We start from the raw sequence: 14,105 nt of genomic DNA, 5'->3' as shown, positions 1-14,105 counted from the left end.
CCAATCAGGGGGTGCTGGGCATCAAGTTAAGGACCAGATCTGGGTGAAAACCCCGCCTGAGCCACTTACTTGGCTTTGGGACTTTGGGCAAGTTGTTCAGCCTTTCCTTTCCCTGGTTTCTTCTCACTGAGCAGGGCAGATGGGAGAGGCTGAGCGGTGCAGGTGAGATGCCCGTCCAGTGCCAGCACGGCTTCCCCTGCCCCCGGGCCCGCGTTGGCACCCTTCCCTGTCACGGTCTTTTGATACTGATGAGAGCAGTGGTCATCCCTTTCTCTGGGAGGGCTTTTCCCTGGACAGAGCACTTGCAGAGCCACTCTCCCAGTGCTCACCGGTGTCATCATTCCCGTTTTTCAGACGAGAGAGCCGAGGCTCAGAGAGGGGGAGGGACCACGTCTTGCTTTCCTTCAGGGACACTCCCTAACCTGCCCCAGCCCGCCCGAAGGTCCCCTGGCTCCTCAGGCAGCTGCCCGATGCCCACTCTCTACCCGCCATCTGCAGAGGGACACGGTGGGTCTATGAAGACACCACCCTTCTCCCGCCTCTGCCTTTCTTCCGTTCCATCCAGTAGGAAATGGGATTCTAAACCCATCACCCCACACAGACCATCATGGCTTTCTTCCGTTCGATCCAGTAGGAAATGGGATTCTAAACCCAACACCCCACACAGACCATCAGAAGTCAAAACAAGCTTCAAAATAGTCACGATGATGATGATGATGATGATGATGATGATGATGATGATGATAATGGCACCACTTAAATCTGTATCGGACTTTATGGTTTTATGAAATGCTTTTTACAACCCTCTGTGATGGTTAAAGCTCACAAGCCTGTGCGTTAGGCACTGCCGTTTTTGCTGCGGTGTAATTCTCATCTGAAGGTCAGGGAAACTGAGGCTGGGGGGTGTGAAGTGACCAGGCTGTGCGCCCGAGCCAGGGAAACGCTTCTGTGGTGCTGCCTTCCCACCCTTCCCCAGTCCGCCTCTCCCCGCACATCCCTCCCCAGTCCACCTCTCCCCGCACTCTGCACCGACATTGGCCTCAATTCTGCCGAGCTGCGGGAGCTGTCCCCGTTCACAACAGGACCTGTCACTCGGAGAGCCCCAGATGGAACCCTGCAGTGTGTGTTGATGGAACCCCCTCCCCCCTCCCATCTGTCTCCATCTCTTGCTCCCTAAATCGGTCTAAACAGCCTCTCCCCATGCTGAGCGGAGGCCTCTGGTGTGGCTCCATTACTCCAGTCTGGGCTGGGAGATTGTTGGGGGTGGGGGCTGGTATTTATGGCTTTTGGGCCATCCAAAGACATTACCATCTCCTCCCTAGGCTCTGGTCCCTGACCAGGCTGGTGCCTTCGAGGCTGGGTCAGACCTGGCCACGGGAGTCTCATCTGTCTCAGGAAGGCAGCACAGGGGCGGAGGGGCGGCGGGGGGGGGGGGGCTCCAGGCTGTTACAGGGGCTCTGATAAGCCACCTCTCCACTCCATAGTGTCACTTCCCAGGTTGCTGTTTGACAGATTCAGCCCCAGAGGGGTCTTCCTGGGTGTGAGCAACTAGCACCCAGGGCAGGGAAGGAATGGCCACGGCTGGACTGCTCTGCTGGGCAGCTTCGGGCCAGAGCCTCCACGCCCCTGGGTCTCAGAGATGATGGGGTGGAGCCAGCTGCTGACCTCTCCAGCCGCTACTGGCTCTAACACCGGGGGAGGGGGGGCGGCTCTGACTCACCACGTTCAGGTGGAAGTTCTCTTCCACCCAGGCCTTGGCCTCCTGGAACTCCTCTCTCAGCTCCATGAGGTAGAGGGTGTCAAGGGAGTCGATGACTGTCGCCCCGTTAAGGCCTCCTGCAGCACAGAAGATCGGAGGTGTGACCCAGGCTCATTCTCGTCCTCTCTATCCAGCCACACGAGCCATCCAGACCCCTCCAAATGCCCGGGCAGGTCCAGGGCCAAGGCTGGACCAGGAACAATCTAGGGAGGCTCCAGTCCCACCAGCCTTTGAAGGCAAGCCAAGGACCCAGTGTCCCCCCAGGGGCTGCTTCCTCCTCAGGGCAGCAAAGAGCAGGCGGCTGGTGGGGGGAGACCGAGTTCATGGGCTGAGGCCCACCCCGGACCAGGGCCACTCGTATCTGCCAGTAGGTCCAGCGTCAGCGCCAGTCGGGCACCCACCACTTTCCTGGGCTGCTGGGGTGGGGGTGAGCTGGCCCTTGGCTGACACAGTCTTAGCAAATGTGCCAGTCCTCTGGCTCTTCACTGGCATTCTTTATGTCATTCTAAGAAAAAAACCCATAAAGACGTTAATAAATACCTGTTCAGGAAGGCATTTATTGCAGAGTCATATATAATGGGGAAAAGTTTGGGGGGAAAAAAAACTCCAGGTCTAACAAGAGGGGATTAGTTATATAAACTGTGGCTCAACTATAAAATAAAATACCACGCGGCAATGCACACAGGTGAGATAGACCTGTGTTTACTGGGAGACATCCATGGGATCTGTGAAATTAAAAAAAAAGTAGGTTGCAAAAGAAAAAAATTAAAGGCACAGTATAATTTCTTCCTTGTATCCCACATGCGGACGCATCTGCACGGAACTGAGGCCGGCAGGACATGGTTCAGTGGGGGCTCCCAGCGCTGGGATTACAGGTGCTTTCTGATGTCTTCACTCATGAATTATTTTTATAGTCAGAAATTTATTTCTGCTAAAAAAAAAAAAGAGGGAAAAAGTTTGGGCAGAGAAACCACACAAACGCACAAAGCAGATTTTCACAGCTACTCTTGCTCTAGGCAGAGAGTTCACAAGCCTGAGCGATGAGGCCTGGCCCCGCCACTGGGCCTTCAACTCTTGTCCTGGGAGCAGGCTGAGAAAACTGTGCAAAAATGAGTTTTCCAACCGGAAACCGGGCAGAGGAGTGATGATGGAGAGCTCCCCATGTGGCACAACCAGGGACTGAAGTGTAGAAGACTGTGAGGGAGGAAGGGAACAAAGATAATATGGTGTCTTCTGGAGGGCTTCCTGGAGGAGGCGGCTGCTGCCTCCCATCCACTTCTTAAAGCTACCACCATTGCAGGCAGCAGTAATTTCCTTTAGGGACCAGAGGGCAGCTTATGAGAAGTAATTGTTCCTTCAATATCCTCCGTGCAAGTGGCCCAAAGCACTGAGAATCGCAGGCCCCAGTGGAGCTCGAGAGCTCCCAGGCAGCCCTGAGCCCCACTGGAGTCTCAGACACCGCTTTGTGGGCGCCGCTGCACGGAATCAGCGCCTGATCTCCTTAATCAGCGCTCTCCTCATTGTTCACTTGTGTGGCTCTGCAGGAGAACCCTTGGGAAACTCAGACGTTTAACCACCTCACCAGTCGGGGCTAGGTCTGAAAAAGGGCACCGCCTGGGAAATGCCCGGAGGAGGAAGAGCCGGAGGAAACTGGGGGAAAGATAAGGCTGGAGGCTAAAGAATCCACTTCCAGAAGGAGGGGAGGGCTGGGGAAGTGAGGGACTTCTCAATCCACCGTTCTGGGAAGGCTTCGACCTGTGGGTTGAAGTGAATTTCTAGAATGTCAATGCCTCCCATGCTGAAGAGTTTAGTAGGAAAACATACCCGAAGCCAAACAAAGTCAATCCTTTCCTGGTTTATCCCAGCTGCTTGCCCTGCAGGTGTCAAAGGCAAATATGATTCGTGGGAACTCTTTACCCTCTTAAGGTGCTCAGGCATGGGGACACTGATGTGCCACACACAGGCAGGACCAAGACGTGTCAGGCCACAGAATCAGAGTGGCAGCTCACAGAGTGCCGGCTCTGAAGCCAAGACCCCCGCTGTTATCCCACAGGGCCCTACACCTGATTTCTGTGAGGGCTGCAGGATAGGGCTGGGATGGCCTGAGATTAGACTTTAGAACAAGGGCAGGGGGGAGCCCCAGCCCCAGGCAAATGTGATGTGTTTTCCATGACAAGGGTACCTTTCAGCTCCCTGTGAAAACAATGTCAGATCTGATTGCTGACCCTGCCCCACCCCTGCAGGGGCAGGAGGTGGATCTGAGTGGGAAGGCTTGAAGTGAAGCCCACGGTGCGCTGTGCATTCTTCCAGGCCGAGGCAGAGGTGGCCCAGAGTATCTGATTTCTGATTCTCGCCCTGGGCTGCCCCGTGTTTTCACCCTGTGGGACCTGCTTCCTCTGGGCTGAGCCTTAGCCCAGAGTCCCCAGGGCCTTGGCTGGGCTGGGAGGGCAGCCAGGGCCCCTCGTGACCAGCTCTCCTTCCCCAGCCCCAGAGGCACCGGCTGAGAAGGCAGCTTGCTAAGAGATTGTTGGCAAGGTTCTGCCCCTGCTCTCAGGTTCCCGAATCCTTCTCTTGGTTGCTCTCTCGCCCTCATACCCACCTACCACACACCTGGGCTGTGGGCCAGCAAGGCACTTATTGAAAAGCCTTTCATTCCAGGCCAGAGGTTGCCCAGCGGCCAGGCTGGGCAGGAGAGAAGGCTCTATCCTGAATTCAACTCTATTTGCACCTGTGGCGGCTTGGGCAGCTTTCCGAGGAGAAAAGATACATCCCAGTCAGTAGGCAGGCCCATAATTTATATGCAAAGAGCCAATAGGGCCCAGAAGTCAGGCAGCCAGCTTGACCTGGGCCTGGGCCTGGGCCTGGGCCTGGGGCAGGTTTCAGGTTGGCCCACTCTCTCTGCTCCAGCTCTGAATGCTCACTGTTCACAAAGGACCCCCTGCGCCCTTTCCTGCCAGGCAGGAGGCAGTGAGGTGTTAAAAGGACAAAGCTCTGGGTTCAAACCCCAGTTTGGGCCAGCAACATGTCTGCTCTAAGCGCCAAAATTCTCATCTGTAAAGTGAAGTCAGGACCACTGGAGTAGGGTACCGGGGAGCCACTGCAGGTTTCTGAGCCTGGATACGTGCGTCACATACATGCGTAGCCCAAAGACATCTGTACGTGCCTGGCGCAGAGCAAGTACTTGACAGATCAGTTCACTGGTTATTTCTGGGGTCTCTTAGCTCACTTTGAGACACTGGCCTAGTCAGGGAGGTGGGTTCAAAATGGCTCCATCACACACTTGCTGTGTGCTAGGGGAAGTCAGTGTCACCCTCTGAGCCTCGTGGTCCTCATCTGCAAAGTAGGGACGACAGCAGGGCCCACCTCACAAGGCTGCAGGAGGGTTAAACGGGGGCAGTGGGTAGAAAGTACCCAGGATGTTAAGTACATGTGAGCTTAAGCTGATAATACAAGTGTGGTCCTCCTGGCTCCCAACCGGCCTCAGGCAGCCCCTACACAAATTCCTCTGGGGTCCCTGAAGTGTTCTGACATTCCTGCACACTCGCCTCTCCCCACCCTGCAGGGCAGTGTGGTCATGGGACTGCAGTGTGCAAAACCGTTGGCCCAACTTCAAGGAAAAGTGTCGCATGGGTCCCACCTGTGTCTGCTGCTGAACTCATTGCCACCCTGATGTGGGTGTACACCTGTCTGGGCATCTTCCTACCTCCAGCACCCCTTCCCTTTTCTTCCATTCCACCCTGTGCATTGCTGCCTAAACCTGCCTGCCTGAAACCAGATCCCACTGGGTCCCACCACAGCTCAGGAACCTGCAAGGGCTTCCCAGTATCCATGTAATGAGGGGGTGAAACCTTTTGGGTCTGACTCCAAAGGGTCTGGCTCTGCTTCCATCAGGCTCCGCTTCCTGGACACACTGCAAGCGCCTGCCTCATACCTTTGCATGTGTGGTCTCCTCTGCCAAGAAAGCTTCTCTGTGCATCTGGACACACTCAAAGCCCACACATTCTTCAAAGTCCGCCTCCCTCTGGCAGCCTTCCCTGATTCCACTCAGCCAACCTCTTCCTGCCCAGAAAACTGCTATAGCGTTTTCTTGGCCTCTCTTTTAGGTACCCACCCCTCCCACCCTGAACTGTGGGGCTTTGCCTCCTTGAGGTCAAAGCTTCCCACTGCCTCTCTCACACTTAAAAAAAAAAAGATTTTACTTATTTATTTTTAGAGCAAGGGGAAGGGAGGGAGAAAGAAAGGGAGAGAAACACCAATGTGTGGCTGCCTCCCACATGCCCCCCTAATGGGGACCTGGCTTGTGCGCTGACTGGGAATCAAACTGGCAACCTTTGGTTCCCAGGCCGGCACTCAGTCCACCGAGCCAGGGCATACTTCTTCCCCTCCCATCTCCAAGCAATCCCAAAGTCCAGGGCCCCTGACCCAAATGGGCCACCCACCATTCCCTGCGACACTTCTGCAGACTGCTGGGGATGGCCTTCCCGTTCCACCTTCTCTGCGGGAATCTGGAGCCCACACAAAGCCTCCGTGCCCTCGAAGCTGCTGGGATCTCCCCCATCTCGGGCCAGGTGAAGTCTCACCCTCCCCAACTCTCCTCCATGAGAACTGTTCCCCGGCCCCTCCGGGGCCACACGGGTGCCCCTACTCTGTCTGCCCCCATCTCTAGCAAAAGTGCTCCCCCATTCTTATCACACGTGAAGGAATTGTCAATTTATTCTCTCCTGTCCTTCCCTAATAGCAGGGCCTTAGTCTGTCTGCATCAGAGTCACCTCCAGGCTCAAGAAATGTCTGAGAGTGGGAGTGGGAAGGCGGAGGTGGGGTGGTGGGCATCACGCTTGCTCTCTGCTGGATCTTGGCCTTCAGGACACCGCCCTTCCCTTGCTCCCCCTTCTAGCCCCGGGACTGCTTCTCGGCAGCCTCCCATGCGGGTTCTTCCTCATCTCTAGGCCTCTAGAGACTCGAGGTGCCCAGGGCTCTGATTTGTGCCCTTTCTCTTTTCTGTCCTCCTTCATTCCCTTGGTGATTTTGTGTGGCCTCGCAGCTTAAATACCCTCCGCAGGCTGATGATTCCAGGATTTAAATCTCCAGCCAGGGCCTTGTCCCCAAACCCAGGCTCACCCATCTGACAGCTCCCCACTCACGTTTCCCTGCGGAGCTCCATGCACATCTCACATTCAACTTGTCTGAAAGCAAATCCCGCTCCTCCCTCCACACCTGCTCCTCCCTTGGCCTCCCACCTCGGCTAATGCCACTCCCTCCTCCAGAGAACTGCGGCCCCAAACCCTCGACTCACTCCCACATCCCGTCCTGCCGCAAATTCTGGTGGCTCTGTCTTCACTATTTCCAGACTCTGCCCACTTCTCACCTTCTCCTGCTACCACCTTTAAAAATACAAGTCGTATCACGTGACTTCTCTGCTCAAAACGCCCCCATGGTCCCATCAGACTCGAGGCCTGCTACCTGGCCTTGGCTTCCTCACCCCCTGTCGGCCTCTCACCCTCCACTCCAGCCGCACGCTGCTCCTGAAGCCCCCCAAGCCTGCATCCTCCCCAGGCTTTGGCGCACAGACCATTCCACTGGATAACACCCCCTCGATCTTCCCTACCCCCTTTGTGTTTCTTCAGGGCCTTTATCCCAGGGATGCTGCACACACATGGATGGGCTTCCCGGTTTACTGCCCTGCCCTGCCCTGCCAGAGCATGGGCTGCTGGGGGAACAGCTCAGCTTTGCTCCCGGCTTTCCTCTGCAGCCGAGAACACCTTCCAGCCCATCACAGGCACCAGAGAAGAGTGGGGAGTACAGGGCCCCCTCCCCTGGGGAGATCCTTTGAGGGGGCTGTGGCTCACTCGCATCTCTCAGTGCCTGGCCCTCAGAAGCATCAAAGGTAAATGTGTCAGTTGAATAAACTGAGCCCCCTGTGCGGGCATCTGCAGTGACCACGTCCGGGACTACCTGGCGCTGTTGTCCTGTGCAAAGCTATCTGTCAGGTGTGCGCCAGTCTCTACAGGGACCGGGGACCCCAGCCCCGGTAACCTTCTCTCTAAGGGCTGCCTGGCCAGGAACCACCCTGCCCTACTGGACCGTGGTTTGTCCTTTCCTGATTCTGCTCGATAAGGTTTTTTTTTTTTTAAAATGTGATTTTATATTAGCAAAGAAAAATGGATCGGGCTGGACAACATAAGCTCTAGGAAGAATGTTTAGAATGAAAAAAATCACCCAAGGCATAGCCTATTACTGCAGTATCCCCAGAGCCACGCACTAATGGCTGTATTTAATTTGATAATAAAATCCACAGAGACTTCTTAATCTGTAAAGAAACAACACAAATGTTTTTCTCAGCTTCCAAAGAAGCCAGGGTGGCTGAGTGGCAGGCTGGATTCCCCAAAGACGGCTGCTGCGTACACCCCACCCCGCAGGAGGAACCCCTCCTGGGGCTCCCGTCCTTGAACCTGCATGGGCCTGCGTGTCCACCTGGAACAACAGAACGGAGCAGAAGGATCACGCGCTACGTTTCAGGCCCAGACCTTAAGAAACAGGCAGTTTCCACTTCCTGTCCCTTAGAACACTGGCTCTTGGAACCGGCCGCCATAGTGCGGGGAAGCCCAAGGTACCCCACGAAGACAGAACACACGGAGAGGCCACGCGTGTGTTTTCTGACTGACAGCTCCTCAGAGCTCCTGGCCAACAGCCAACATCAGTTCCACACATATGCATGAAGAAGGTTCCAGCTGTCAAGCCCCCTCCACCTCCAGCCTTTCCGGCAGAGGGCCCGCACACGGTGTCGGAGAGATGAGCTGTCCCCGTGGTGCCCTTTCCGAATCCCTGACTCACCACATGTGTGAGCGTAATGAAGTGAGTGTGCTGAACCACTGCGTTCTGGAGTCGTTTGTCATGCAGCGGTGGCAACTGGAATGTTCTGCCACTGGGTTTCTAGGAAGATTAATTAAAATGATGTCCTGACTACCCCGGGGTACACTGTTTAAAACCACGTCGTCTTATGTGGTGAAGTCTTCTGGCTGCATGAATTCCTTGTAAGGTTTAGGGCCTCTCCACTTCTATCAGGTCTGGGTTTTTTGTTACTCCTGCAGTAGGAATTTTTCTTGAATCCTCCCACAATGGCTATTTGCTGGGTCACATAAAGTTGTGTTCAGGGGCTTTTTCCAGGCAAAGGTTTCTTGGAGCCTCTGAAAGGACCAATGATATATTTTTAGGAACTATTCCTGGAATCCAATAGAATGCTCTTAGCAGAGACTGATTAATAAAAAATGATCGGATCTAACCACGTCATTCCCCTTTTTAAAATCGGTCAATGCCCCCTCTTCTCCAAGTTCAAAGTCCTGGGCGCAGCATGCAGGGTGCCTGCAGTCCGTGCCTTGGCAGCCTCTCAGGCCTCACCTCTCCACTGTTCTCTCTGCATGTGATGCCCCCCCCCCCGACATCGGAACACTAGCAGCTCCCCAAAAGCTCTCGAGTGCCTGCTGACATGAATTCCTATGCCAGCATGCCTTCCTTTTCCGAGTTGGCTTGGTAAATACTTACTCATCGTTCTGGCCTTGACTCAAATGTTGAGTCTTTGCTCAAGATGTCCCCGAGCCACCAAGCAAACCTGACCTCTTTGCAAGCCCTGACCCCTGACCTCTGATGAAGGTGGCTCTGTCACAGCACTGCCCACATTATATCATGCATCCATGCCCACATCCATCTGTGAGGCCCAGGGGGCAGTGGCTGGGTCTGACTCTGGCCAGTGGCCCCAGCACCCATCCCCAGGCCAGGCACAGAGAAGGTGGGAACAAATCACTGTGGAATGAACGAACAGCCAGTGCCAATGCCCACAGCGCTCTCCTAGGATCTCCAAATAATTTACGAGGCCTCTTGGCCTCAGACACACCGCAGGCAGCAGCGGTCAGCTTTCCAAGGAAAACATTGCTGGAGGGACAGAACGAGTGGCTGCAGACACCAGGGCCCTGGTACAGCTAACGGCTCCTCCGCCTTTCCCAGACAGATGCCACACTTTGCTGCCACGGCCAGCTGGAGAATGCCTGCCGCGGTCTCCTGCTGCATGAGGTTTGCTGTGACGAACGGCTGGACATGGTTCATTGAACCGGTCTCCTGGATGGGGCTCCACTGGAAAACTGGGTTTGTTTTTTAAAATGTTAATGGTTTATTGTTTGTTTTTAATAAGAGTTGGGGATGCTGCCTGACCTGGAAACTTACACTGAAAAACTCCGACAGAGCTGTGGATCAAGCTCAGAGCATCTCGGAGAGAAGATAAGGAAGGTGGAGACAGGGGAGCCCTGGGTGCTGCAGTGACTTTCCCAAGGCACACAGAGGCTCAGCAGCTCAGGGTGGACCTTGCAGGCGTGGTTCTAATCCCAGCTTCGTCCCTTCCCAGGTGAGTGACCTTGGGCAATTGACTTGACCTCTCTGGGCCTCAGAAAAATGGGAAAATGTGGTCTCCAGTTCAGACAAATATGTACAAAAAGCATTCAGCAGACACTCAGTATAAGAGAATTTGATGTGCCCAGCACACAGTAGGTGCCCAGCGCTTGGGGCTGTTATCATAAGGCTCGGTTCCAGCAGAGGAAGCCCCATCAGAGCTGGCAAAGCTAGGATCCTTCGCAGATCCTTGGCTCAGCAGGAAGGACCACACAGCCTTTGTGCCAGACAGGCGGGAGGTGGGAGCCACCAGGAAGATGAGACCGAGCTGGGCAGGCGCTGTGGCATTTTATACCTACTTCTTGCCTCAGTGGGGAGAAGAGCAAAATCCAGGGCTTTAGCTGCTTACCCCAAGAGACACTAAAATACAACTGCTGCTTTCAGCAGCTCCTGAGGGCAGACCCAGAGTCGCTCCGTACTCTGGCTTCTACCTGGCTTTTACCTTCCGGTAAATCTGACGATTGCTCAGTGCTCTGTCTCCACCTCTGAGGCAGGGGTGAACATCCCTGGCCCACCAGCCCTGGTCTTGTCCACGTAACTTGCTTTGGCCTTATGTTGGGTGGGGAATTAAACCCTGCTCTTGACTTTAGGCGTGGCTGTGAGACTTGCCAGTGGGATTAGTGGACAAGACTAGAACAGAGGTTTGAAATACACTTGCACGGTTGGGCTTGCCCTGCTGCGTTCCTGCTTTTCATCATGAGAAGGCCAAGTCTCAAATGGCCATTGGTCCAAGAAGGATGAGAGGTGGGTGAAGCAGACCTGGACCCCACCGGGCAGAACCTAGATAAATGGAACTCCAGCCCCTCTGCAGCCAAACGAGAAATGAGTGCTCACTGCCGTCTGCCACTCACTGCGGGGTAATTTACCGGCTGAGTTATTTTGGAAACAGCTGACTGATATAATGCCCTTCCAGCCCTATTTCTTAATAGTCTTTTCATGTTTTAAATACTGCAGCTAGACTAGTGGTTCTATGTGGTCCGCTCTTTCTAGCCTTCCAGCCCTTTGCTCAAGCTGTTCCCTCTGCTTCAAATGCTCTTCTTTAACCCAAACTGTTCCCACACATGTCCCAATCCACACATCTATTTTAAGTCCTAGAGAAAATGCTGTTTCTTCAATAACCATGAAGACATCTCTGATTCTCCCACCTGGACCGGAGGTCCTCTTCCTCTGAACTCGTTTATTAAAAGAACTGGTCTCGAACTTTCATCCCGGTAATCTGGGTCATTCCGGTGTCGTGTCTCAAGTCCACCCTGGGCAGTGAGTGTCTCCAGGGCTGAATCTCAGCCTGGCTGCTCTAAGCCGGGGGCAGGGGCCTGCGGAGTCCAGGTGTCGCTGGGACCTGCTGAACGCAGAGGGCTGGGCACCCTCCTCCCGCTGCCTCACGCCTAGATGGGGAAGCCTCCCTGACTGCCAGGGCCCCTTGTCGGAGGCGGCTCCTGTGTGGGGTGAGGCACTGGGGGCCGAGGTCAACTCCAAGGCTCTGGCCCAGGGCGGACCCCCCACAGAGGCTTGCTTGTGGAATATGCGATTCTCGGAACACTCGCTGTGTGTCGAGCATTATGCTGCATGTGTCGCATAGATCTTGTTTTTTACACCTCATGACAACTCTATTATTGTTCCTCTTTTACGGATGGAGATTGAGGCTTCAAGGAATGGAGTCACTTGCTCAAGATTTATTTATTCACCCCCACGTATTTTTGAGCGCTCAGGATGTGCCCGGTGCTAGAGCACCTCAGGGGACTGACAGTCCTGGTCCCACCCGCAAAGAGCCGCTGGCCTAGTGGGGCAGAGAGATGCCAATCAGGTGTCACACAGATGACATCTGGTGACAAAGTAATGTGTGTGATAAAGGAAAAGAGAGCACGCAGTAGCCAAGGCCAGGAGCGGGGGCGGGCGGCAGCACCGCCTCCTGAAGGAAGCACGGGAGGAGAGAGAGGGGACAGGAGCACGTCGGGCAGAACGCACAGCAAAGGGGCAGCCTGAGGCGGGGAGGACTGGACGTGGTTGTGGAGCAGAGGGGAGTCGTGGGCAGTGAGAAAGGGGGCATGGGGAGGGTTGGGGGTGCTGTACGGATGGACGGCTTCGAAACTTGTTCTGACTGCTGTTTGAAAACGATCCTCTGGCTGCTGTGTGAAGAATGGCCCAGCGAGGACCGCACATGGGGTGACTTAGGGACCTGTGGATCTGGGTTGGTGAGTGCCTGCCAGGCACCTATGGAGGGAAGGAGGGAGGCAGCGAGCACCTGGGCCTGTGCATTGAGACCCTTTGAAGGCAACTGTTTATCAGTCTGGGAACAAGAAAAACTGGCCCGGGGCGCAGGGTAGCATCAGCCAGTTGACTTACCTCAGCCCTGTCAGGGGAGACCCCAGCTGTCCTCTGATGGCACCGGGACCACCCAGGCCCACAGGCGCAGGGCCACAATGCCATCTTGGATATACAGTGTGGCCACACAGAGCTCTGCATTGATCCTGGCGAAAACAGCCTGTGGGCCAGAGCCAAGAGGCGCAGATGCGTGGCTCTGATAATGAAATGAATGATGATTATTGGAAAGGGGAAAAGAAAGGAAATCAAAGAGGCCCCATTCGACCTGAGAAACAAAGAGCTGGCAGAGGCAGTGCCGGGAGAACCTGGGACAGGACTGAGCCCCAGCAGGAGGTCCTCCCAGTCACTGGGATGGCTGAGCTGCAGGGAATGGGGTGGCAGAGAGGGCTGAGCCCCGGAGCCACACTTCCTAGCTGCCTCAGTTTCCTCATCTGTACAGTGGGAACAATGCCACCTTGCAGAACTGTTCCAAGGGTTAGAGACCACATAGTGGATGCAGCCCCATTACGTGCCCCCACGGCGGGCCTCGGTGGGTGTGCCAGCATCAGTCATCAGCACGTGTGGAGGCAGGGACGCGCTCCTCAGTGCCCCATAGGCAGCGCCTCTTTTAAGTCTCCCAACGACGTTTTGAGGGGGTGTGATGAGTGCCCCTGTTTTATGGATGGAGAAACCAAGGCGTAGAGAGGTCGAGGCGACGAGTAGGGAAGCTGGGATTTAACCCAGGCCGTGTGCCGGGGAGGCTCTGTGCTTCACGGCTGTGACATCCCCCTCCTGTGTGACAGCGGGACTTGGCCGGGTTCAGAGAGCCTGGCGGCAGCTCCTCCTACCCGTGTGCCAGGGCAGTGGCCCGAAGTAGCAGGCCCTGCCTGAGAGGAGGTGGGTGCCTCTTCCTGCAGGAGCCCAGCCCATGACAAAAACAGACCAGCCGAGTGCCACTCCCTCCTGGGACAGATGTTTATTTCCTACAAAGAATGGGGTAGGAAGTTATTTTGGAGTCAGGTAGACGTAGCATGAAATCTTACCTTGGCTATTCCTAGCATGTGACCTCTGGTTAGCTATTTCACCCGCGGGAGCCTCAACATCCTCATCTGTGACATTGCCCCCTAAGGGGGATAATGTCAGAGATGCATATTACTACAGAGACTGGCACTAGGAAGGGTATGGGGAAGGGTTTTTTTTTTTGTCTTTAAATATAAATGGGCTGCCAGGGATGCCTATGAGTCACCTTTAACTCAATTTTATTTGATTTTTTTAGAGGTAGCAGTAAGAGTGGTTCTGGTCAAAAATGTTCAAGTCTTGCTTTGCATATTGCCAGCTGTGTGAGCACAACCAAGTAGCTTGACCTCTCTGGGCCGCAGTCTGCAGCTGTCTAAAGGGACTAGTAATACCTGTCTTGGAGGTGTGGGCGGCTTGGATGAGGCACAGAGTCTGGCGGAACGGAGGAGCAGGAGGCAGAAGGTCTGTGCATGGGCCGAGCAGGGAGAGCCCCTACCCCACTTGCTATGCCCACCCACTCCTCAACCCCTGTGGGACAGCCCGAGCGAGCTTCCTGGGTGAGAACCGCCTGTTTTCGATCTCGGGGCCAAAG

The 14,105-nt window shown here is 55.0% G+C and overlaps 1 protein-coding gene across 1 annotated transcript in view; it reads right to left on the bottom strand.

Annotated features, from left to right (window-relative positions):
* Positions 1 to 14,105, bottom strand: part of MAN1C1 (mannosidase alpha class 1C member 1) — a 128,413-nt gene that overhangs the window by 31,212 nt on the left and 83,096 nt on the right. The window contains exon 3 of the mRNA XM_045859630.1: positions 1,721 to 1,836. Coding sequence (XP_045715586.1) covers positions 1,721 to 1,836 — 116 coding nt within the window. The remainder of the gene's footprint in view (positions 1 to 1,720; positions 1,837 to 14,105) is intronic.

The sequence above is a fragment of the Phyllostomus hastatus genome, unplaced genomic scaffold, assembly GCF_019186645.2.
Source record: "Phyllostomus hastatus isolate PE091 unplaced genomic scaffold, TTU_PhHast_1.1 phas_scaffold_182, whole genome shotgun sequence".
Lineage (NCBI taxonomy): Eukaryota > Metazoa > Chordata > Mammalia > Chiroptera > Phyllostomidae > Phyllostomus > Phyllostomus hastatus.
The sequence above is the reverse complement of the archived record's forward strand: the minus strand, read 5'-3'. Positions and strand labels throughout refer to the sequence as shown.